At 40.5% G+C, this 26,838-nt stretch overlaps 1 protein-coding gene across 2 annotated transcripts in view; it reads right to left on the bottom strand.

The window, feature by feature from the left end:
• LOC131057366 (probable inactive ATP-dependent zinc metalloprotease FTSHI 4, chloroplastic) overlaps window positions 1-25,724 on the bottom strand; it is a 205,404-nt gene extending 179,680 nt beyond the window's left edge. The window contains exons 1-2 of one of the 2 annotated variants that reach the window (XM_057991512.2): window positions 25,324-25,724; window positions 22,750-23,005 (exon numbers count right to left, since the gene is read on the bottom strand). In XM_057991512.2, coding sequence (XP_057847495.2) covers window positions 22,750-23,005; window positions 25,324-25,623 — 556 coding nt within the window. In that variant the 5' untranslated portion in view covers window positions 25,624-25,724. The remainder of the gene's footprint in view (window positions 1-22,749; window positions 23,006-25,323) is intronic. The other variant, XM_057991511.2, reaches the window with a different exon arrangement.
• Between the last annotated feature and the right edge of the window lie 1,114 nt (window positions 25,725-26,838).

Here is a 26,838-nt window from a genome sequence, read left to right as displayed (position 1 = left end):
CGCAGGGTAGTGGAGGGGGCCCGTGGGGTCCCACTCCCATCCACCCATATTAATGCCAAACACTACGATGGCAATGTAATGTTATTTTATTTATTTTTTTCTCTAAAAAAAAAAGAAATCCTTTTTTTTGTATGTTTAAAATTTAAGTTTATTTAAATTCCTTCTTCTATGCATTTACATATAAATTTTAGTTAATAAATTTCTTTCTTTAAAACTTAGGTAAATTTTAGATTTTATAATCTAGTTTAACCAGTTTATATTAAATGAAACTTAGATCTTTTTTTTAGATCCACTTAGAAATTAAATGACTTGAAGCCAAACTCTATGTTGGGATTAGTGGTTTTTATAGCGATATTCTCGCATGCAATTTACCTTACCTTCGCTTCATGCAAATGTCTTTACATTGATTTCAATTATTGGTGTTTCCTCCTTCATGCAAATTATACATTTAATTGTTAGTATGCAAGTTACCTAGCTACCATTATTATGCAAGTTATATTCAAGTTTTGAATAATAAATAATTCTAGTTATGGTTTTTATTTCCTGTCATTCATTAAGTAGTTATTTCAATTAATTGAGCTTGCAATGTCTAAATATACTCGTTCAATTTTATAATTATTTTCCAACCATGATGTTATCATAGGTTAGAAGAAAAATTAAATAAAGGAAGTTGGAAAACCAAAACCAAGTAGCGTTCGGTATATACAGTGCCTCTGGGTCACGCTTACGGGTAATGTCATCGTGTTGAACTACTGCACTTAACGCCTAATAAAGCTACATCAACGACGTCTGTGGCATCGTCCCTATAAATCGGCGGGGAGTAATAAGGGTCACTTGGAAGATAAAATCCAAGGGGCGGGTAATCCCCCTTGGATCGATAATTTAATAAGATAACTTTAAAACGAACTTTCATCCGCTGAGTTAAACTATAGTAAACCCCTATAGGGATGATGAGTGAAATGTTTTTATGGGATTAATTTTCGAAGAGATATTGGTGATTGACAATTTGGTCAAGGGTGACGCTCATGATAGGTGTTAGGATGTAGTTGTTAGGCCACAAACAATAGGCCATCTTGAGCCTTTGTTTAAAGTGCTACCACCGTGGGTAGCAACCGCAGATAAACTATCTGGGACATTGACCCTAGAAAGGGTTGCGTACCCACAAATCAGTTTACATCAAACCATAGAATAGAAAATAGAACTACATACTTTACGCCTTGATCCCGTGCTGAAGCGGGTATGTAGGCAGTCTTGGGACGGAGTTGCCCCTCGTACTCAGGCATTCGTGGGTGGGGTCTAGGCTTGGTATAGAAAGGTTGAGTAAGAATCCTATTTTGAAAGATAAGATAATTAAATTGGAAAAAAAAAAGTAATTCAATGCATACTCGAAAGGAATCCCGTATAGATTCACTTGACTTCCCGAGGCTTTAAGCCAAATTCCGAGGCGGAATTCAAGCTTGTATTATGTTATTAATTACTCCTAAGGACGGCAACCTCGGTGCACTTTTGTTAAAAGAGTGTAGTACTTAGTGAGTGGCTCAAGACCCGAATGGCCCCGATGAGTCTAAGTCTCTGGCTAGAGCATCTCCTATCCCGTTTGGATAGATGCCTACCCCATATGGGTAGATGCCTATACCGTATTGGATAGATGAAATCTTATGTCCCATATGGACAATTGCCTAACCTGTATGGTTAGATGCTCATCCCGGATGGATGAATGCCTAATCCTAATGGATGGATACCCAGAGTATGCAATTGAATAAAACATAATGATTAAATTAAACACACAAAAAAAAGAATACTCAATTTTGTTGAATTAATTATGGTGGGTTGTCACAGAAGAAAGAAATTGTGAGTCCTTCCCTGTCCACAGTGTCAAAACAAGTTGTTTCAAGCTGACCGCACATCATTAACTCAGATTGCAGGGGGCTGTGACTTATCCTATCTAGTTAGCAAGAGATACCCATAGAGGATAGAAAGGGACTGTCCAACTTGACGAAGTCTCTGCATTTAATTTATTTAGGTTCTGAAGTATAACAGCAGGTTGAATTGAAGTAGTTTGTAGTGATTTATAAGCTTACTGCTATCAAAGCATGTTCTTGTAAGCCACTTTTTTTTAGGTTGCAGCAGACCGTATCTTGGAGGGATGAACAGACCCTGATCGTGAGAGATTAGTCCACTTCTTAGGTTGTTATCATCATTGGCAGCTGCATAACGGATTGTAGACTATGAAAGTGAAGTCATGGATCTACTGCTAGCCGCAGGGTTTATATAGCGTAATCTGCATGAGCCTTGTAAATACAAAAATAAATATAAATTGTAAATCATCGTTTGCTATTCCCTATCATCATCTGACTACCATATATGCAGAAGTTTTTCATTATGCTGTAAGTCATTCCTTTCTCGTTTCTGTTCATTTTTATTACTGTTGTTCAGAAGTGTTAGTTTATATCAGAATTATGCAATAATCAGAAAACTCAAAAAAAATTGCATATATTGCAAAAAAATTTAAAAAGGGGCATTACATGTATATCCTTTTCTAAGTTGAAGTTTCTTAATCACGTAGTTTCCAAGGAAATGAAAATAGTTCCAAACAGAGCATAAACAATATTAAGTGATTTGTAATTCAAAAGCTTAGTTTCGTATTAAATTACAGATCATCTGCAGACAGATAGAAGGTCAATATCAAATTTTCTCCCCTTTTTCCGGATATTTCATTATTCAGAGATCAGGAAATTCTCAGTTCTCATTAGTACAAACGAATTCATCAGCTCTTCTACTCATAAAGTTAATCTAAAGTATTCTTCCCACATTCCTAATGATTTATTGCAGGTTTGGAGTTGCTATGTTCATTGTGAAGTAACTCTACATAGCATGATGACAAACTACTAAAACTTAGAATTTGATAGGGTTTTATAACCTTCTTATGCATTTAAGTTTCATGGCCAGAGTTTTAGAAAAAATGAGTTAAAAGTGTTTTTATTTTTATCTTTTTTGTTAAAATTAAAATGTCTCTTATAGAAAGGAGATAGTACATTAAAGACTCAAAGTCTTGTATGAACCTTATAGAAAAAAGTCAATGGTATAAAGTTACAACAAACTGTAACAGCAGACATGCTACAAAAGTCACTGAGATAAAATGTATACAAGTAGATAATCCAAGCATTGCATAGAGATTTTGCACATCAAAAGCAATAACTATAAATTTAGAGAGATTTTGCATATCAAAAGCAATAACTATAAATTTATAGAGATTTTGCATATCTAAAGCCTTGACAGCCATATGCCCTTCAAAGTTTTGACAAACTAAAACAAGCTAAATATTATCTTAGAACCTTTATCTTAATGTTTGCAATAAAATTGTCTAAAAGTGTGCTCCCGGGAGTTTATTTTTGTACTTTATTTTATAAAACTTTATAAGCTCCCCAAGTGAGAAAAAAGTAGGTACAAAACAAACTAAGTTATATATACAGGGGAATGCAATGTAAAAAGGGTTCAGTTTCTGGCTATGTTCTTGGAATTCTTGAGAAAGAATACTGGGTTTTTCAATTTATATAAGATGGAAAAAGTATATGAGCTCTTTAGTTTGAAGAAATGAATGAAGAATGATATGGCTGGTCGTGAAACAGAATGTGTTTTGTGTTGTGAATTCCTCTAGGTTGAATTTACAATCATTTCTTTAATATTTTGTCACATGATAAACTCCAGTTGTTTCCTTCTTAACTACACATTTTCTTTATGCATACAGAATGAAATGATAATTTATTTCTTGATTTGTGAATCATGAAACTAGTTGTGGAGATAGCTTTCTTATGTTAAGTCATTTTCCAATCTTTAAACACTGGCTGCACTCTTTTCTATTCAATAATCCTTTCTTGGGGAAATGAACCTTTGTGTTAGTTCTCCTTTATTTGACTGTCTTTCTTGTTTTGTTTTAGTCTACTTACATTTTCTACTTTCTAGTTAAAAGCATATCCTATAAAACCCCATTTTCTATCAGACGAGGGAGCTGACCTTCTAAATGCAAAGGAGAGTTGTTATATTTGTCCAACTATAGGTATATTTGTCACTGCTCATTGGGTGATTCAAAGTCATTCTTGAAGGTAAAATAGCTGACAGATCCATTTACCAACAAGACATACAGTGATAAGTATCCTATGTATACACTAAGTAAACATAAGCAACTAGTGCAAATAAAACCTAGGTGATGAACTAGCTAGGTAAAACACCTTGTTCATGCCAACACCTCCCCTTAAGTGCAACTTAAGGAGAGTGTACAAAATGCAAAGATGCAAGGATGGGTCCTTGCCACTAGGCCATGTTAGGAACCAATGTACAAATGGAATCTCTCACAAACGAAGAAAACCCAATGGGACCAAACTCCTCCCCAAAAGAGAGAAAAATACAAAATGCTCTCAAGAAGAATGAAAAGGACAAAACCCAGTGTGAGGAAAAGTTCCCCCCCCCTGTTTACCTCACTGGGTAAACAGGAAGAATACAGAAACTGAACAGCAATGCACAATGCAATTACAAAAGAAGTACCAAAATAAGCTTTCCATTAATGTCAAAAGATGTTCATATTATAATCTGTCGTCAACCTTACATGTCCTCCAACACCCGGAGGTGGTACAATATATGACAGCCGAAGGGGTGCGACACAACCGTCGTGACTCCAACTACCTACCTGTCGGCTAACTAACTATCAACAATTAACATTACTAAACTATACATATTTTCCGATAACATCATCCCCCCCAAAAAAGAAGTCGTCTCCGACGACTAGCAACAAAATGGAGACAATGCATATGTACACCCAAAACAAAGTCAAGGAGGGGGCTGAGGAAGCGTCCCTGAAGTCGAAGGCTGGGATGCTGGTGTCTAGGCCGCCAGGCGGGCGCGAAGGTCATAAACCTGCTGAGTGCGTGCTGCCACATCCCGCTCCGCCACCAACACCTTCTCTAAAGCCGTCTTCACCATATGCACAGCTTCCACCAACTCCTTCTCCTTGGTATCCGCGGACTTTGCCATACCGACCAACTGAGTCTGCAACAAACCCCGCTTTGCAGTAACAGCATCCAACTCCTGCTGCACAAGGCTCCGCGCACTCTGCTCCTCCGACAAGCGGATGTCAACGGCAACCTTCTCTGCACGGGCTGTCTCAAGCTGTGCTAACAACTGCGTCCTCTCGACTGCCCACAAAGCTTGTTGTCTGGCGAGATCTCTCTCTATCTCTACACGAGGAGCCTCGCGGACCGCGGACTCATGCTGCGTTTGCCGCAGTGCATAGTAGGCATCCCTGTAAACCTGCTCAATCTGTCGAACGAGAGTAGTCACCCTACCCTCCACGACGGGCTGAGGCACACTCCAAGCCTCGAGCATTGCATCTATCTGAATAGCTGGCCACCCCTGTGACTCAAAGCATGTAGCAAAAGCTGTCGAACAACCTACCCGCATAAACTGGAGGACCTGCTCTAATTCCTCCACAACCTGCTACAAAGCTCGCGTCTGAGCCGTTGCCACCACTCATCGACCCCTCGTCACCATATCTGCTAAGTAAGCCTCAATGTCCTCCCCATCCTGCCCCGAAGGTTGGGACCCTGATATAGGTGCAGGGGGCTCGAGTGGGACCAAAACTGCTGCATCCTGCTGGCACAAAGGTGTCTCCTCTACCCCCGCCTGCTCCTGGGTAGCAGGGACGACTTCTCCTATCTCATGCCCTACTGCTGGTACCGGTGTCTCGCCCGATGAATCCTCCAAGTCTACCACCTCCGTCAGAGGCTCTCGCCTAGGTGAGAATACAGCAGCTCCTACTGGTGGCATCACCCTCATCTGAAATCGCCGGGTCAGCCAACTCCCCATAGCCACCACCGATGGATCCGTACTCAACACCTCCGGGCCTCTCTCCACCTCTAAAGTGTGTCTCTCCAGGGGCTCCTCCAACAAAGAGGCAGACATAGTCACTACTGCCTCGGATCCCACAACGTCCAACCGCACTTGAGGCTCTGCGTCGACCACCTCCCTGTGCTCCTCCTCTGCCACTACTTGCTGTGGTGATCCACACGACTCCACCATGCCTTCTGTACGTGCCTCTATGGCCGGAGGCGGTCCCGCGGGTGGCGCACTAGTCTACGGAGGTGGTACGATGGAAGGTGATGCCACCTGCTGCATTGGCCCAAGTGCAACGGGTGTGCGGCCCTCCCCAAAAGCTGGAATCGACGTGCCTCCCACTCCCGCGGATGACCTCACAAGTGTGCCAAGTGGTAGTGAGGGTGGCGCAAACAAGACTCGCTCCCCCGCGGGCTCCATCCTCCCCTCTTCTGTCGCCCTACTGCTACTATCCTCCGCCGAATCCTCTTCCTCCGAAGCCTCTTCGCTGCTGGAAGTCTCTCTTCCACTATTAGGTTCTGCCGAGGGGGTCTCTACTATCCTTTTCCGTTTTGCGGAAGAATGGCCAATGTCAAGGTGTCTCCAATGCATGATAGGAGGCTCACCTACAACCAACCAATGGTCTCTGCGGCTTTATCTCCAATTCTGCCTCCGGTACTACTTCTCGCGTGGCCTCCAAAAACAATCCGATGGCATAGTGGGGCATGTAAAACGTGCGATGCTCCATCCTCAAGAACTCGCACATCCGCTCTGATAACAATGTAGCCCAATCATACACAACGCCATTCAGAAGTTCATTCATCAATATGATCTGCGGTAGAGCGATATCCGATGCCCTACCAGACCCCGTCAACCTGCTCTTGAGGACGTCCATTATGCATCGCCAATGGCCCTCTGCAACAAAAGACCTACGCATCCCACGGCTCTTCGTGGCATCAACAATGCTCTCTAATTCTGCTGTGGTCAAGTCTCGGGATACTCGTTTAATCCAATATTCTTTTTCCTCTCGCATCATCTTCTTAGCTTTCTATTCCACTTTCTTGCCATGTACTCCTGGAATGCCAAACACTCTCGTGAAATCTGCCGGTTTGAAGGATATCGTGATATCCTTCCCAAGGTACTCAAAAGTACTCGTCCGTGAATGGCTATCAAAGGTGTCAACCATGAACCGTAATGCTCCCTCGTAGTCACGGATAGCAAACACAGGCATTTGGATGGCCCACTCCACTCCTGCTTTCCGAAGGCTCTTCTTCACCAAATCATCATCTGGTGTATCCTGCCACCACTTCCTGCATTCGGACCCATTCAATCCCTCAAAGGTGATATTCTGCGGAGTCCATGTGTTCTTCCCTCTTGCGGCATGCTGCTGTGGTGTCTTTCTCTTCTGCGTGGCGTCCATTGTGCTACCTGCTATGCGTACACCCGAAGGGAGAACTCGCTTATCCTTATTCATGTGGCTGCCCTCCTGCAACCGTTTTTTCCAATTCCTTTTTCCTGCAGACTCCATTATCTCCCTGTAACTGATTTGTTTAGGAAAAACTCCTCCCTTCGTAACGGCCCTCTCTTTTTGGCTGCCGCCGTGCGGCTGCTTGGTCTACCTGTGGTGTGGCTGCGTGGGGTTGTGCGGACTTGGTCTGGCTGTGCGCTACTTGGTGGTCGGCCCGTGCGGTGCTTGGTGGTGCGACTACTGCGCGTTGCTGTGAAAAAAAACCTGCTGTGTGTGGTGGCCGTGCGGTACATGGCGCCTTTCCCTTTACCCACGGCGTTGCGTGGTGTGCCTTCGACGATGTGCGCCTTCTCCTTTACCCTTCGCGCCTCGTGGTGTCCGGTGCTGTGCAGTGTGCAGCGTGGTGGCTTCTTCGTGTGGCGTGGTTTTTTTCCTTGCGCGGCGTGGTGGCTTCCTCGGTGTGCGGCGTTTTAAACTTGCGGCCTTCGGTGGCTCCCACCGCACGGTGGTGCCACCGCACGATGGTTCCACCGTCGGCTTACTTAGCAGATATGGTGACGAGGGGTCGGCGAGTGGTGGCAACGGCTCAGACGCGAGCTTTGCAGCAGGTTGTGGAGGAATTAGAGCAGGTCCTCCAATTTATGCGGGTAGGCTGTTCGACAGCTTTTGCTACATGCTTTGAGTCACAGGGGTGGCCAGCTATTCAAACAGATGCAATGCTCGAGGCTTGGAGTGTGCCTCAGCCCGTCGTGGAGGGTAGGGTGACTACTCTCGTCCGACAGATTGAGCAGGTTTACAAGGATGCCTACTATGCACTGCGGCAGACGCAGCATGAGTCCGCGGTCCACGAGGCTGCTTGTGTAGAGATAGAGAGAGATCTCGCCAGACAGCAGGCTTTGTGGGCAGCCGAGAGGACGCAGTTGTTAGCACAGCTTGAGACAGCCCGTGCAGAGAAGGTTGCCGTTGACATCCGCCTGTCGGAGGAGCAGAGCGCGCGGAGCCTTGTGCAGCAGGAGTTGGATGTTGTTACTGCAGAGCGGGGTTTGTTGCAGACTCAGTTGGTCGGTATGGCAGAGTCCGCGGATACCAAGGAGAAGGAGTTGCTGGAAGCTGCGCATATGGTGAAGACGGCTTTAGAGAAGGTGTTGGTGGCGGAGTGGGATGTGGCAGCACGCACTCGACAGGTTTATGACCTCCACGCCCGCCTGGCAGCCCAGACACCAGCATCCCAGCCTTCGACTTCAGGGACGCTTCCTCAGCCCCCTACTTGACTTTGTTCCATAGATTTTGGAGACTATCTCATTATCATCTCGGAGAAGCCGAAATTCCTTCTCGAATGCTTTCTTCAATTCATCCCACGTAGTTACCCCGGTTTTATCCAAGTCTGAATACCAGTCAATAGCCACTCCTCTCAGTGTGGCGGGGAACTGCTTCATCCATTCATCCTGGTCAATCACCCCATTGGCTGTCCAGATGGTTTCGCAGGTACGGCAATGCCGTGCGGGATCATCTTTGCTATCCCCATTGAATTTGGGCAACTTCTGTTTGGTAGCCATTGATGGAAGTCGTCCACTTGGAGGTGGTTGTGGCCGTGTCTGCCCTCCGACGCTACTCCCTCCGATGCCGCTGATGTCTCTTGTGGTGGTGACCAAAGGTACGGTGTTCTGCCTTGTACCTATCGTGCAGTTAGCTTCCCCTTCGTGGTCACCCGTGCCCGGCTCCCTTCGGTGATCCTCCCTTTGTGGCGTGAGAGATAAGTCTATGAACCAATCTCGAGTCTCTTCAACTAGTTCTCTCCGTAACCTAGTTTCCTCCAGAAACTCTTCAAGGCTTCTCGCTCTACAGTAGTCTGGCGACGCGTAGAAATTCCCCTTGGCTTCTGCACCTTCCATGACACCTCCTTGGTTCCCTTCGAGCAACCCTTCGGCAAGTTGCCTCAGCCTCCGTCTACATTCTACACGTTGTTCCAGAATCAAAGCCTTCTGCGCAGCCTCCCACTCGCCGGTTTCTAATTTCTTATTTCTATCTTTATTCAATAAATTGGGCATTAATTGTCGTACAATTTCATATTTCACCACACATAGACCAAAACACAACACGTCTTTATTAATTCATTGTTTTGTATATAATCAACATAATTCTTCTGCTCTAACAGTGTTCTTTATTTGTCTCCCTTAACAATTTAAGGATTATTTGTCCTTCGTCGGTCTTCCCTACGTCCGTCATCCTGGCGCTCATGAAATTCTCGTAAGATTTGCTGTCGTCGGTTCTCACGGTAGGTGTCTTCTCTGCAGTTTTGAAGAGCCAAAAATGCTTGAGCCAGAAGGTTAGGCAAATTGCTCATCAACCGATTCACCGCCGGGCTTACACCAAGCGCGCTCCACACAGCATCCTCTGGAACAGCCTCAATGGTGGCTTCCCTCCGTACGTGTGTTTCGATGGCTGCTTGAAGGATGCAAGAGAAATCTTTTGTGAGTGCTCGTTCTCCTTCGAACAGTTCTTGGTGATCTTCGTCAGGGTTACTGCTCGTCCCCTCGGGCAATGGTTGTCCCATTATCCCTGTGCCATGTAGTATATTCCCGTCCCTCCCGGAATAATTTCGGCAACGGCGCCAAATGTTTACCTCACTGGGTAAACAGGAAGAATACAGAAACTGAACAGCAATGCACAATGCAATTACAAAAGAAGTACCAGAATAAGCTTTCCATTAATGTCAAAAGATGTTCATATTATAATCTGTCGTCAACCTTACATGTCCTCCAACACCCGGAGGTGGTACAATATATGACAGCCAAAGGGGTGCGACACAACCGTCGCGACTCCAACTACCTACCCGTCGGCTAACTAACTATCAACAATTAACATTACTAAACTATACATATTTTCCGATAACACCCCCCCACCTTAAGAGAGAAGAAGAAGAGAGACTATGCAGGCCCCCCTCAAAGTAATCTCCTGCAGTGATGGTATATGCCCAACAATGAATGCTCAAGATGATCCAATGTCGTCGAACGGCATTCCCCCTCTTAGGGAAACAAAACCAGGAATGTATGCAGGATGTCTTCCCGTTATTGAAACAAACACAAGAAGAAAGATGAAGATGTGCAATGTCTCTAAACTCTGCTCAGCTGTACCCATGTCAATGTTATAAGCTGCCACAATCGAGTTAGGTGTTTCAAGCCACGCTGATGAAAATACAATCCAAACTCTTGTAGAAATTGATGTAGAACATAATCCAAAGCCAAAGATGTCTCCTCCAAGTACTAATCAAGGATCTTCACACCAATGCCAAGCTATGACAAATGATGAGGTAGAGAAGGAACAAGAAGGTCTAAATGTTCCCCCACAACATTTGAAGAAGAAGAAGAAGATGCAAATCCATGAGAAATAATATCTAGAAGGAGATGAATATCCTCAATAGTGTCCTCCAAGTCTGCAAGATAGGACTCACAAAACAAACCTAAAATGTCTAACAAGTAATCATCCAAAGTAGGTATATCTAGAAGACTATATATCCTATTGCACCAAATCATTTGAAGCCATGGATGTAGCAACAGTTATTTCATCAGAAGCAATAGTAGATGGAGATGAGATCTCAATGCATCCCATTTAACTACACTCTTCATTCTAAATGATATCTCCACACAAGATTCCTAAGCATGGACATTAAATGAATCTATTGATGAAAGTTGAGAAGAGTTTGGCAAATTGATGCCATTAGCAATGCAAAGTTGTCTCAAAAAATGAACTTCATAAAGAAGTTTTGAATCATCAATTTGCTTCAAAAAGCACTCATCTATTGTATGTCCTTTCTTCTCACAGCAATCACATTTAATTTTATGTGGATTGAGGCATGATTGCAACTAGCAAAAACATGAGATAATCCCCCAAATTGCTCAATCAATGATTCCTCCAACAATGTATGGTTTTGGCACTTTGTACTTGGTGTGATTGTGGGTGCAACTGGCCAAAAATAACAAAATGAGTTTGATCTTAATGCATGCAAATGACAAATTTGGCCAAACAAATGAAAGTAATTGCAAAATACACAAGAAATTATACACTTCAAAAAATTGCACCAAAACTTATTACCATAAGAGCTTGCAAAAGCCTCGGAAGTTCCCAAAATGAGAAGTGCTCAGTAACACCCATGAGAATCTACATTTTTTGGAAAAACCAAGCACCAAACTCAAAAACCATCTGCACCACTATGAAGCACATGAAATTCTACCCCAAATCAAAAAAAAATTGCTAACAAAAAAGAAGTCAAATGACTAAGATATGGGCTTCTGAAGTTGAACTACCAAAACAAAAACTACAACAAAGAGGGGGGCAGAATGGAGAGAGAAGGTTGTTGACATCGCCATGACACAATGATAACATCAATAGTGATAGTGACAAAATATGCTACAGATCAATAGAATATTCCTTCTCTACAAAACCACTATTAATTTCTTTGAAAACTACGTAAGTGCCTAAAATGGCTAAATGGTCACAAGAAATCACCTAGTTGGAGCGAGAAACTGCTTTACAACAGGATTGGCGATTTCCTAATAATAATTGAAGTTGTTTCACAATAGATGCTAGTATATAGTAGTTGAATCTTCACACTGAAGATGTTGTATACTTCGCCACTCAAGTTTTTCACTGGCTGGGACCACACCTGCCACGAGACGCATCCTACCTCAGGTACAAGGCACCCTATGCAAGCAAGGTACGACATGTACAAAAAATATGCAAAAACCTTTATTTAATTTAAAATATCTGATTGTACCACTAATGGCTGCATAGACAAAAGATTTTCGAGCATAGAGAATATTCTCTGTGATACAATCTGTACGATCAAGGGGAATTTTTTCTTTGATGACCCAAGCTAAAAGTGTCTGATTTTAACGAATTCATAGTTGATCCTTAAGTTCTTGGGGCTTCTAAACATGATGGCAAGGTCAAATTGGAACCAAAATGCTCCAAACATGCAACTAACTTCTAGATCTAACAACCACCTCCTAACTTCAAACCCTTGCAAATCTAGCCTCACATTTCCAATTTGGACAAAGCAAAAGGTTAAACTGAATTTCTTGAACACCCTGAACTCAATGGTGAACTCAGATTTGCACCAAGAAGCTCCAAAATGAACCTGCAATACAAGCCCACAAAGAGGAACACCCCCCCCCCCCCAATCTGGTATTTCTATCAAGTTTTTTCGACTCTCCAAGTTATCATTTAATGCAAAAGAAGAGTATACTTAACTTTTCAAAATCTACAAAGGTTTGCAACCAAGGTCTCTCAATTAAGACTAACAAGAAACAATCCCACAAGCTCTAACAGCATATATAGTTGGTATAGAATGCTCTATACCATGCACAATTTGGCTAAAAATTGTAGCGAACCAAGATCTAAGAGCTTCAACGAAAGCAAATGATAGATCAGATATGAGAGAATAATTCTATTCTACCAAAGGATGCAAGTATACAATGAGATGACCAACTCAAGAATACAAAGGGAAACCCTTGGTTATATAGACCAAGGTGAGGCATAGGATTGCATAAGATTATGACATGTGCTTTAATCTTATGACTTGAGACATAAAGTGATAAGTATCCTATGTGTACCCTAAGTAAATTTAAGTAACTAGTGTGAATAGGACCTAGGTGATGAACCCACTAGGCGAAACACCTTGTTCACACCACCAAAAAATTTGTTTAGGCCAACAAAGAATCCCATTATGTAGGTTGTTCTCCAACCAAACACCTAGGTAAGTTATCAACACTTCAATTGTGAACCTCTACATAAAGTGTGCTAGAAACAGCTTAGAAACTTTGTATCTTTGTCTAAAGCAATACTACACAATAAGCTATGCTACCGAACAACTTCATTCAAGAATAAGCTTGCAATTTGGATAAATCATTCAACTTCTAAGAAAGAATGGAGTCATTTCTGCAAACCTATCAACAATAACAAATATGGAGTCATTGCCTCTTTGCTTGTGCAACACTCCAAGGATTGCATCTCACCTACAAAGCTCACATCATATTAAAAAGATCCATACACATTCATATAGCCACTCAAAGATTTCATGCACCTCCTCTTCCAACTCTATTGCCCATCATACCTTCTGGACCACTTGTAATGTGATGATTGCACAAATACTAGTTTTTCTATAGCTCATATACAACACACCCTAGGACTCAAAAAACACTTGCTTTGATACCAACTGGTGTAGCACCAACACAAATCAAGTGAACAACCAACAATGAGCACACAATCACAATGGAAGAACAAGAAGAATGACAAGGGAATACAAAAAAAGAAAAACTAGTGAATACCTCAAAAATAATGTTTCAAGGCAACAAAAAGGGGTAAGATGGCATCATTTGGTTAAGTACTATAATAATTCTACTTAGCACGTCTATAAAGATTTCTCCATTTACGGCATAGTATGGGTATAAAGCTCCTAGCTTTGTTGACTTATTGTTTGGTGATGATAGAGTGCCCCAAGCTAAGGATTTGTTGCAGCAGAGTCAAGACATAATGAAATCCTCAAGGAAAACCTCCAGCATGCTCAAAATCAGCACAACTTGTACGTAGACCAGCACCGTATAAAGCGTGCATGTGAAGTTGGAGATTTCCTTAAGGTTGTGAATCAGAGAAGTCGAAGCCATGTTTCTATGGCACATTCAAGATCTCCAAGAGGATTGGAGAATTGTCTTATGAGTTAGAGCTACATGAGAGTAAAAGGGTGTAATGGCTTCCATGTGTCACGCCTCAAGAAAGCGCTTAGACATAATGGTATTGCCTCTACTAAGTTGCCCCCTTTGGATGAAGAAGGGAAACTTGTTCTCGTTCCACAAGAAGTGATTAATTTCAGGGAGTGTACTTTAAGAAAGACAACCATCAAAGAATATTTGGTGATATGGAACAACTTACCTATGAAGGATGCTACCTGGAAGAGTGAGCAAATCTTGCAACATTCAAATTTGCAATTGATTGGGGACAAGCAATTCTAGGGAGGGAGGACTGTAATGTCCCCTTCTAAAGCCTAGCCAGTTTGATAAAAATTAGCCAATTTTCCAAGTTCCCATAGACTAATTGTTAAGTGTTGTGCGTTAAGCACACATCGCCCTACTTCACATGGAACCCCCGTAGTTTTTGAAATTTGCCCGACAGAGAAAAGAACATACAAACCCAGCCTTGAGCAAAATCACACAATTCTTCCAATATAGCCGAAATTAACCAAGGAGGGCGGTAAGTATAAGTTTGGCGATTGAAGAGAAAATTCGCTCATTTCAGGTTATATGCCCAAGTCTTGTATTGAACAAATGGGCTGAATCTTTTCTCCGGCTTGAGAGCCTTTGAAACTCTTGCATTTCGGCTTTAGGAGCCGAATTTCATCCCTTGATCAATTCATGTTGAAAGATAAAGGACAGCGAAGTCTGCATTTTATCCCAAAACCCCGAGTTTCACAAGTTCACACATTTTCACCAAGGCCCGATTAGCAAAACTGAAGTCGCGCGGTTTGCAGTTGAATACCCAAACTTGCAAAGCCAAGCAAAGCCCGAAATACCCTTCTCAAGCCGAAAATCATGAGAGAAGCCAAAAGCAAATCGCACGAAACAACTAATCTACCCGAAATTCACTCACGAGAAAGGCAAACAGAAACCCAAGTTCGTGCATTTGAACAGAGAGGGCAGAGTTTATCACAAAATAAAAGAAAAATCACCCGAGTTTATAAATCGCACAAAGAAAGAGGCATAACGAAAATCACACATTTAGGGCCCGAGAAAACTCGACATTGAAGAGAAAAACGAGGCAAAAATTGAGTGGTTTGATCAAAATACCCGAGTTCTTTACATTAGAGCAAAGGGTGACCAAAACAAAATCGTGCGAATTCATAGAAGATGTCAAAGTTCGCAAGAAGCAAATAAAATCGCTCAAAGTGGCCTCAAAACCCGAAATTCGTTTTTGTGAAAGGGTAAAACAAACAAAGCGCGCAAATAGGGTCATTTAGCCGAAATAGTAAAAGGGTCGAAAATGAAATAAGGAGCTTCCATCAAGCATTATTGTTGTTGTATAGCTAGATCGGATCCCTTCTAGGTCCGACCTAGTGCACAAAACGCCAAGTGGCTTGTCGGCCTTGGCATTTGGATATCTCGGTTGTATGAGTATAAATTGGGGCAGGCTCTATTTGGGCGAACCACTTGTGTGTAAATTGTATTAAGTTAAAAGTATCTTGAAACTAAGGGAGACTCATATGTAGCTTGTAATATATAGGTCTGACCCTATCCTCGGTGCCAAAAGTATATGGTCAACTTGAGGTCTATTAGGAGGTATTGATTCATATATATGCAAGGTCATGATTGCATCAATAGTAATGAATTCAATAACATGAAGGACATGTAGTGTGCTCGGGGGTGACGATAAGAGCTTATCGTCTATGGTTGGGAAGGCAACAGATCTGATGTTTGCCTATGGTTAACAAGCACTACCCTAAAATCAACATGGTATCAGAGCCAGGTCCTAGCTAGGAGCCCCAAGCACACGAGAGGTGTGGCTTAAGGGGGGGTGTTGGTGTTGGAAATAAGCCACACCCGGACAGACGATGGACTGGTCCAAGAGGGGCCAGTAGCTCAGTGGTAGAGCACTCCAGCAACGTATGGAAGGTCCTAGGTTCGAGTCCTAGCTGGTCCATGTCTCAACATGGTATCAGAGCCAGGGTTCAAAGAAATTCGATTAGATTCGTTTAAGCATTCCAAAGGAGTGTGTCATTCAATGTGATGAAAAGGAAGAAAGGCAAAATATAATTCAAAATCGACGAAACCCTTGAGCTGACTGCTCTGACACAACCCCAGAGTCATCTTGGTTGAGTTCAATCACCTATCTCTGCAACCAGTGGCGTTACACCTTGCAATTGAAGGCATCGAAGTCTACCAAAAGAGAATCGAGGGCACTTGAATTGGGCGAACTGCTTTTATCACCACATCCCTGCCTTCTTCCTCGGTCTGAACCAGTCATATTCAGCGGCTGGTAGTTGCAGTCTGAGGGCGAAACCTATGAATTAGGAGTCGGCATGTATAGGAATTCTCATGGCCGGCAAGGGGTCATTATCATAGCTTACGGTTTGACTGTTCAGGCCGAACCCATTCCACAAACCTGCGATCTTGTCTATAGAACTATTCCTTATGCTTGGCACAAATAGAGTAGCTGACAGCTGAATTTTGGTGTGGCACAATTGTGATTGTGAATATTATTTCCTTTGCCCGAAAATAAGGGTATGGTCCATTTCGGCTAAATATCGGGGAAGGCATTCTTCAGGCAACGTTTCTCCCTTTCTATATGTAGGATATCATTCTTAGCACTCATTTTGGCACGGGCTGAGAATTAATACCAGCAACTCACATACACATATCATTGAAGGGGTCTAATACAAAGGTTGTGCAATCCTTATTTGTTGGAGCTTAAGCTGGCATGGTTTTCTAGGTGAAGCCGAGTATGAGAAATCTAAGTTCAGGACTATTGATTGTCTATCCTCGTTCGATTCTTTGTTGGAGATGTGATTTCTGTAGCGGTTGTTTTATCTAGATATTTAGTTTTTGCGAGTGATGTGGCATTTGAAGCGTTGACGGCTTCGCGTTTGGTGGAGATCATCGATTGTCGTGGATTTTCGACTATGTTTCGAATTTGTGAAATCTGAAGGGAGTCGTAGGGAAGCATGGATGGTTTAGCATACACCCTTGTAAAATAATCGGGGTTGGGGTTACCCTTATTGTCTGTAATTATTTTCTTAGCAGCGTTGTGCTTTCATGGCATTGCCTTTGTAGACTAACAGCAAAACCGACAGGAGAATAATGCAATTGAGGCAAATCTTTGTTTGGATGAGCTGCGATGTTAAGGAAATATTATATCCTTGAACATGTATCCATATTGAATGCATTAGAGATTCATGCTACTTTTCTAGCCTACGGGACTTGATTGGAGAAGCTTCCAAGGAATATTGACTGCTGCTGGAGAAGCCTGCGGGACATAAGGAATATGGTAGTCCTGATTTGGATGATATCAGCGTGCGTCTCTGACATGCTAAATATGGACGAATCAAAGATTGCATTCAAGGAAGGAAGATTGCTTCCATTTCTTCGCACAGGAAGAATCAGCATTCAGAGGGAGTCTGACATATCGTCAAAAGTAACCTTGGACAAAGAGGTCAGAAGGTTGAGAGGAAGCTTGACATTTCAGCTTCAGAGGGAGCTTGACATTTCAGCTTCAAAGGGAGCCTAACATTTCAGCTTCAGAGGAAGCCTGACATTCCAGCTTCAGAGGGAGCCACGTCATCATGAAGATTTGGTTAATGAGTTCTTATCTATGAGGGAGAAGTTCGAGGTGCAATCCCTTGTTAATGAGTTCATCTCTATGAGGGAGAAGTTCGAGCTACAATCCCTTGTTAATGAGTTCTTCTCTGTGAGGGAGAAGTTCGAGGTGCAATCCCTTGTTAATGCATTCTTCTTTGGGAGAAGTTTGAGGTGATAGCCCTCGTTCCACCCTCTGCGAGTAGGTATGGTGGATCCACCCTCTGCAAGTAGGCATGGTGGAGATGCATTCTTCTCTGGGAGAAGTTTGAGGTTAGAGCCCTCGGTCCACCCTCAGCGAGTAGGCATGGTGGTAATGCACCCTTCTCTGGGAGAAGGTTGAGGTGAAAGCCCTCTTCCACCCTCTACGAGTAGGTATGGTGGGTATCATGGAAGATATTCCATGATGTGCTTGCTCAACCTCTGGGAGTAGCTATGGTGAACATATTATTCATGGGAGTAGCCATGGTGGTAGTCACTATGTGAATTGGTTATTAAGAAGGAATCCTCCCTAGCTAAGAGGGAGTGTTGTTGTGTAGCTAGGTCGGATCCCTTCTAGACCCAACCTAGTGCACAAAATGCCAAGTGGCTTGTCGGCCTTGGCATTTGGATATCTCAGTTGTATGAGTCTAATTTGGGGCAGGCCCTACTTGGGCGAACCACTTGTGTGTAACTTGTATTAAGTTAAATGTATCTTGAAACTAAGGGAGACTCATATGTAACTTGTAATATATAGGTCTGACCCTATCCTTGGTGCCAAAAGTATATGGCCGACTTGAGGTCTATTAGGAGGTATTGATTCATATATATGCAAGGTCATGATTGCATCAATAGTAATGAACTCAATAACATGAAGGACATGTAGTGTGCTCGGGGGTGACGATAAGAGCTTATCGTCTATGGTTGGGAAGGTAGCAGATCTGATGTTTACCTGTGGTTAACAAGCACTACCATAAAATCAACAATTATACCTCAATTCGCCGAAAAGGTGGAAAGGAAGACAAGTTTGCTAAATCATTCAAAAGGCCAGAATCGCGCGAGTATAGTCTTTTTAACCGAAAATACCTTAAGTTTGTAAAGTCGGCTTCCAAGCCAGAAGTGGCTAAAAACAAAATCGCACAAAGTCGTCGAAAGGACCGAAAAGAGTTAATCTTGCCCAAAGGACCTCATTTATCCGAAATGATAGAGTCAAAATCATGCATTTCACCAATTAGGCCCGAAATCTCACATTTCGACTTGAATGGCCGAAATTGCAAAAGGGAGATGTTTTGAATTAAAATCTCTCAAAATCACTAATTCGCCCGAAGTTTTGAGGGTAGTATAACTTAAGTAAATAAAAGGAAAGGTTGCACGTTTCAGGTTAAAGGCCGAGTTTTATATTAAGCGGGGGATAAGGAGGGAAAATCGCTCATCTAGGCCCAAATTCGTGAGTTTGACAAAACAAGAGCTAAGTGTTTAAGAGCAAACTCACCCCTTTAGATCATTTTGCCAGCAAACAAGAAGGTTGCGCCTCTCATATCAAATCGCACATTTTGTGTTAAATAACCAAGTCTTCTATCAAAATAGAGTCAAGCGTTTTAAACTTGAGGAACAAAATAATGCAAAAAACACCACCATGAAATCACGTAGACTCTCTAGATGGCCGAATTTCATAAACAAAGAGAGCAATCAAAAAAACATCTCGCCAAAAGCTCAAATCGCTCGAAATGACAAAGGGCGAGTACAACTTAAAAGTTTAAAATCTCACAAAACCACTAATTTGGCCGAAATTGAAAGTGTGCTAGGTGGATCCAAAATCTCGCAAAATAGTTAAAAGGTCTGAAATTGCCAAAGAAGACATTGCAATATAAAATCTCTCATTTCGCTTAAAACGTCTGAAATTCATAAAAGGGGTGTTTTAAATTAAAATCTCCCAAAACATCAAAAGAACCTGAATTTCTAAGTGACATAGTGTTCAACCTAAAATTGCTCGAGGGAGACGCTTATGATTGAATGAAAATAGCATCCTACCGGAGGAAAATTAAAATCGCAATTCAAAGCTTAAAACCCTAATTTCACAAAGGGCATTTAAAAGTTAAATTTAATATTTATTAAATTAATTTATTTAATTTTTCAAAATGATTAATGCGGGTCAAAATTGATTGTTTGCAAATCAACGATGTCGAGGAGACTTGATCGCAATCAAAGTCGGGAAGCGAAGATGCAGTGCGCAGGAGAAAAATGACGAAGCATGGGGAAATGTGCCACCACCAAACGACAAGTTGAAGTCCACCAACGAAATTGAAGACAAAGAACACAAAGTGCTACAAAATGTGAATTCTCAAAAAAATGCACAGTTGGAAGAAATTCCAAAAATTCAGTTTAAAAAACTGAGTTGTTTAAAAGTAAAAGACTGCCTGTGGGCCCCGTCTAATGAATTCAAAATGAAGGGACACAGGTCAGTTATGTCACAACTACCTGATTGACCAGATTAAAGCCAGATAGTTGAAGGTAGTTGAAGAAGTGGTTGGGGGAATAACTGAGAATTGAGTAGGCATCGGTTAAAGCTGCTACGCTTCTAGAAGGCAGATCAGGACTGTTGAATGCAATCAATCTTAGCCCTTGGTTTGAATTATAAAATCTATAAAAGGCAGCGAACTTTCTCTTATAAAGGGTTAGACAGTTAGATTCTAGTTAGATTTTTAGGGTTAGAGCAGGTTAGAGGTTTTGTAGAAGGTTAGATTTTAGTAGTTAGGAATAGAGTAGAACTAATGCAGAAATTGTTGTAATAGCAGCGGAAATCAATATATGGACATTCATTTGGTGTTTATCATCTTGGTTTTATTCCGTTTGCATGGTTTCTTCTAGGTAGTTAGAATTAGAATTCAGTGATTTCAATGGCAAAACGTGGGGGGTATTTGATGCATTTCAGGTTCATACCATTGGGGGTCTGCTGATTGTAGGTCACCGTGCATGGTTAGTATGAACCCAAATTGTGCTTAGTTCAACTGCAGGTGTTCGTCTTAGGCTACACCAGTATTGGGTGCTTAAATGAGTGTCTCCGATCTGAAAATCCTTCATCCCTTGGAGATTGCACTATTCTTGTCTAGTTGTGAGGGTGTGTCTAGCGAAACAAGAATTTGTTTATGGAAATTTGTCTACCCACTACACTAGTCATTCTTATCATTGTCCTTAGGATCTCTTAACCCTTCTCCTTTGCTTTTATTTCGCAATCTGAGAATCGCAGCAGACCAACTTGTTGCAAACGTAAGGCCCCTTGTGCTCCCAGCAAACACATCAAACCATTGAGTTGTCCCGCAGTCATGACCTAACATTTGGAACCTTGAGGTTGTCCCCTTTGATCAATTAAAACAGCATTAGGGATTTCCTTACGCAAGAGAGGATAGGATACTTAGCAAGATCATTCTCTTCTGCGTTGGCCGGATAGAGTTGTAGCAATACGATTTTAGCCACGTCAACAGTAAGGGAAAGGGAACTCCAAAGTTCTTGAAAGACACAAGTTCTATATTTCAAGATTTTTGTTTATGGCAATGAGCCCAAACAATAATATGGATCGCAATGACACTTTCATAAGTGTTTTCAAACTATTCGGATGTTCTCCAAACTTCTTGGAGAGCACGTCTATTTTTAGTAAGTCTCCAGGTTGGCTTCGATCATCATCCTACTGCTCCAGTTTCATCATGGTGTGGTCAGAGTTGGATTTCAATGTCTTTGTAATACTTTCCACAACTCAAGTGAAATTATCAATTATTTGCTTAAGTTTCTGATGTTTTCTATTAATTTGACAACTTAATTGTACTATCATTTTGAAAAGGTGTTTGTCCCTCAAAATGGACAACTAAGAGAAATAAGGGACCTTTACACTAAAAAAAAATTATTGATCTCTTAAAAGATCATTTTGATGGGAAAAAGAATTATTTTACAATTCAAATTGGGTATTTTCCCTCCAAAAGCTATACAAGGAGGTTCAAGGGGCTCGTTTGCATGTATGCTAATGAACGATACTATTATGTTGTCGGATTGAACTTGGGTTCTTCCACAATCTTTTGAAGACAAAAACCCTCTTCAGATTTCTAGTTTCAGGTTTGAAAGATAATCCTTAACTAGACTGGTGTGATTTCATTTCAGAGATCACCATTGTGCCTCAAACAAAGTTTCAAATTTTGAATTCCAGTCATGGATGTGTTTGATGTTTTCTAAGTTGTTGGTTTGATCAAGTTTTGCCAAGTACATTTGAAGTTTTTGCAGTCTTTGAAGGATTGACACAATGATTTAGAAGGTCTAGCTGCTCGGCCATACATTAGAAACTGGTGTATATTCATGTTCCTGCTGCTGATTGAAGGGGAAAGTTGTGAGTTTGACACTTGCCATACATTTCATTGTGCAAGCCATACTTTGCTTGCTGGGCGTCAGAGTTTGAGTAGAGGTCACTGCTTAAAATTCAAATGCTTTAAAATCCTGCACACAATGTTTTAACTTGTTTATCAAGCCAACTCTTTCTTCTATTTTGTTCCACCTCAATGTAACATTGTTCAAAAACAAAACAAAAAGACTATCCAATGCATTTAACTCTACTACTCTTTCCTGCAAGCTTTTAGTATCATCTAACTAATTTTTTACAGCCACCAGCAAGTTTAGATGGATAAGGCCAAGCACATACAAAAAAATTAAAAAATCAAAAAGATAGATATATTCACAAGAGACTGATGCTCATCAATGGTAGTGAATAGAAATCATGTGTTCATACGGTTCATCAAAGATCCTTATCTTTATCAACCTTCACAGTAAATCAGACCTGAAAAGTAAGTGCATAAAACTAACACTTTGTAAACAAAAAGACATTAATTATCTTTGTAAGGATGACTCGTACCTGACAAGTAAGTGCAGAAAACTAAATAATTTTAAAAACAATAAAATATATCTATCTCCTTAAGAATGCATAAAACAGCTGCAGGAAAGAGTCTTCAGATATCTCACCTCTGAAATGCTTTCTATCGCCACATAGATGCAATTTACATTGCAAGAATTTATAAAAGAATACTCATTGGGATGCCCATAGTATATTCACCTGCTTACCTGCAACTGACTGGCCCAGATCTCCATATTCCATGTAGTTAACTTGTTTTTTATCAAGAAGCTTCCCAAATTCACTGAAAGAAATGTCATGTGAATTCTCTGGATCACATGGTGTTCCCTTAAGCTTCCCTTGCAACTTAAGAAGTTTCTTGCCCCATGATGAGGCCATGACGTATTCTCTCTCAAACTGCAAATTTGCCTTTCTTTCTATCTCATCTAATTCTTCAACCCTCTGTTTCTCTTCTTCTCTCAGTTTCTAAAATAGTCAAATTATTATGTCATCAGTTCTCCAGCCCATGTTGAAATAACAGCACAATCACAAGAGCAACTAAATTAAATATCTGCTTGCAATAAATTGTTTACAATAACAATCAACCCCACACTATTTTGGTGCTACATTGAAATTCTCAGACCCATGTTAAAATACAACTCACAATTTAAAGACTAAAACTAAAATTCCACGTCGATTTTCAAACTAAAAATAGCACCCACACAAACTTATAATTAGCGAAAAAGAAATAACCCATTTATGTTCAAAATGAAAAACCCTTTGTTGATAGGGTCTGTTCAGTTGTACAAATTTCCAGTCAGTAACTTCACGTTAAGAAGCAAGCAGATTTATTGAAGACCCCAATTATCCCTGATTATCTATTGTCTCTGAGCTATGAACATAAAACTTCATAAGATTCTAGGATGGGGCTCCCAGAACAAAAACCTTACAATTCGACAACCCAATGAAACCACACAATACATAATCCATGTTTTCAAGCATAATAGGCAATCTATGTTAACTTTTTTAACAAAAGCTATAAACCATTGATAATCAAATTTTCCTGGATTGAACTGTGGTGATATATTCATTTCAAAAAAAAAAGATTGTCAAAGTTGAATGTAAAAAATGATAGAGAAAGACGTTTCTTTCTGACCTTTTAATTTGTGGGCCAATCAACTTTTCCTAAAATGATTAGCGTTCATCTTAATGGTTTTTTTAACCTTGGTTTGAAGAGTATCTTAATATGCCTATGGCTGAAATGGTAAGTAAATGGAACTTACTATTGTAGATCCAATCTTGTATGCATGTTGCCTGCCACTTAGGTTGAACCCTGATTACTATGCAATCACAATTCTTTTAACTCCTCGTAATTTCTATTTTAACATGCACCCAGTTGAGTGGTAAGTAGGGAATTGATAATAAAATGCAATCATAGATATATGACTGTAATAAATGGCTCGTAAGTTACATATATCACATAGAAAACAACCACAAGCTGGAGAGGACCCGGTCATTGCTATCTTAGTGCTAAAGAGACAGAATGCTCACAAACCAACCCAGGGACAACTCTAAATCCTCCTCCTGGAATCATAAAGCTATCGGTGCGAGAACTACCTCATAACCACCTCTTACTATGGCCAGACCCAAGTTCTGATATTGTAAACAAGTTGTCTGACAGCCGCAATGGACTGATGTTACGAAGTAATCATGACTCTTCTAATCAATTGTTAAGTACTCTCTTCACATAAAAGTACGTAAATGATAACCAGGGGTATAATGTGGAATAAAATCCTATCATAGACATATGACTAACAAGTAATAAATAGCTTGTAAGTTACCCACATCGCACAGAAACCAACCACGAGCCAGAGAGGATTCAGAATGCAGGCCGCTGAAGCCATTACTAATGTTAATTCCAGAGAGACAACAGATGCTAACATGCCGACCGAAGTACTTGCACCTAAATCCTTCTTCTGGACTGGCAAAGCTGTTGGTGCAAAAGTTACCTAATAAACCACCTCTTACTATGATCAGACCGAGGTTCTGATATTGTAAACATGTTGTCTGCCAGTTGTAATAGACTCCTGTAAGGGACACTTTCTATGGCAAAACCCAAATTCCAATCCCTTAAACACGTTGCCTGGAAGTTAGAATGAACTAATATTACTATCAACACGACATTCATATCATGGGCTCGGATTCATATCCTAGAAAACGTGTTAATGAGCATCCGAATCTGAACGTGGTGTACTTCAACCGAAAAGGCTATATGCAAGTACTGGTTGAATTGGACAGAGGAGATACACCTAGGCCATCGTGTATTAGCCCAAGTGAAACCCGTTCCATGGGTTCAACTCGGTACAAACTAAACACACTTCCAGCCAACACCCTTTTTTCATAAACATGCACTACATAGCGCATACGTTAAATTTCATGGAAAAAAGCCATCGAACCCAAAACACAGAGCAGAAAAATAAAACAGACATGCACACCTCTAATGCATTCAATTGAAAAGAATGTCACTGTCTAACAGTTATACCCAGCACCCAAATTCATTAACAAGCACAGCTTATCAGCTACACTGAATTTATTGGAAAAAAACATAACCCCTGAACCGCATAGCCCGTACACCAATACTAAAGTGTCGTAGTTACCTCAAAAACTTTCAATTCAACAGAAACAACCACCATGAAACATTTTCAACTAACATTGGCATTTCTAAACAATCACACCATATAACCGGTATTAAATTTCATTGAAAAAATAAGTAAAACCCATAAATATTAAAAAGTTCTATATACCTCAAAAACTTGCCGAACCATTGTTTGGGCGTCTCCTTCGCTTTTAACTAATTGGGTGTCTGTATTTACAATTTCTGAGTTTGTATTGGTAATTTCAGCTTCAGCGTTTGAAGCCTTAATCACCCTTATTTTTCTTAGGTGCTTCATTCTGATAAATGCTTTGTTTAATGTAATCCTATAAGGATTGATCTTGCATACCGTGCATGATTTATTTGTAGGATTGAGCAGTTGGAATGAAAGGGAACGAGACATTTTTAGTGTAGACAAATGCATTTGATGGGAATAGGCCTGAGAAGCCATGGCTGGAACTCTCTGCTATTTCTCACTGCTGCTTAAACCTCATCATTTTTTCCGATTGGATATAACAAATGGAGAAAGGGTATAAAGTACTTCTATGCATGTTTTATCTCTAAGATTTGTCTAATGTAATCATCTTATCTTTTGAAGACTTCCGAATTATTTTTTTATGTTTATGTGAACACCCTAATTGAGCTAGAGCTACATAAGTGTAGGGGAAATAAATATATCTTTTATTTAATTTTAATTTAATTTTAATTTAATCTTTTTATAAATAATTAATTGATGTAAATTTATTGAAATAAAAATTAGAGATGTTATAAATCTTATGTTTAAACTTGTGAAATTTGTTGTTTCAATGTCAAAAATGATGTAAAGGTGTAGAGGCACAAAAGTGCGACCAAGGTTTAGGAGTAATTAAGGATTGCGGGAAAAAATGACAAATGGGAGAATATCTCCTCAAACACTCTAGCATTTGTCATAGGAGCAAATGCCAATTTCACTTGGAACATGAAATGTGGGTGTAGACACCTAAAATTGTCATGTCTAATTAAATAAATATTTTATTTATTTTATTTATTTAATTATCTAAGCCTAATTCATCTATTAAATAAATAAATATTTATTTGTTTAATTAATTCATTTATCCTCTTCTAGCCTTATTTCTCATTTGAATAAATACATTTGTTTATTTAAATTGTCCTTTTCCTAAATTAAATAAATATTTATTTATTTAATTGATCTCATTTCTTTTATTAATTAAATAAATCTTTATTTATTTAATTAATTCATTAGCCTTTTCTACACATGACACGTCATTCATCTCTTAATTCCTACATTACCTACCCCTTTCATTATTTTATTATTTCTTCTACCTACCCTCTAATCATAGCTAACCTCCTTTTACCCCTCTCAATCTTATCCCTCCATTTCATATAGTGTCTTCTATTTAAGGAAATGTTTCCTTCATTATTAAACCCTAATCATCTTTTATGCAATTGACTACACTACGATCCTACTTGCAACCACATTCCGTTCTTTGTTGAGATCTTGTGCACATAAAATCTGAGAGCAAATATATCAAGCAAGATCAATGGAGATAGGAAGAATGGAGATCAAAACCCTATTGGACATGTGATGGTATAATCTTTGTGATTTCATTTGATTTGCATTGTCTTAGGTAATCTTCATATGTTATGGTGGATCTTTGTTGTTGTT

This window comes from Cryptomeria japonica, chromosome 5 (assembly GCF_030272615.1).
Source record: "Cryptomeria japonica chromosome 5, Sugi_1.0, whole genome shotgun sequence".
In the NCBI taxonomy this organism is placed as follows: Eukaryota; Viridiplantae; Streptophyta; class Pinopsida; order Cupressales; family Cupressaceae; genus Cryptomeria; species Cryptomeria japonica.
This window is presented reverse-complemented; position numbering and strand designations above follow the sequence as displayed.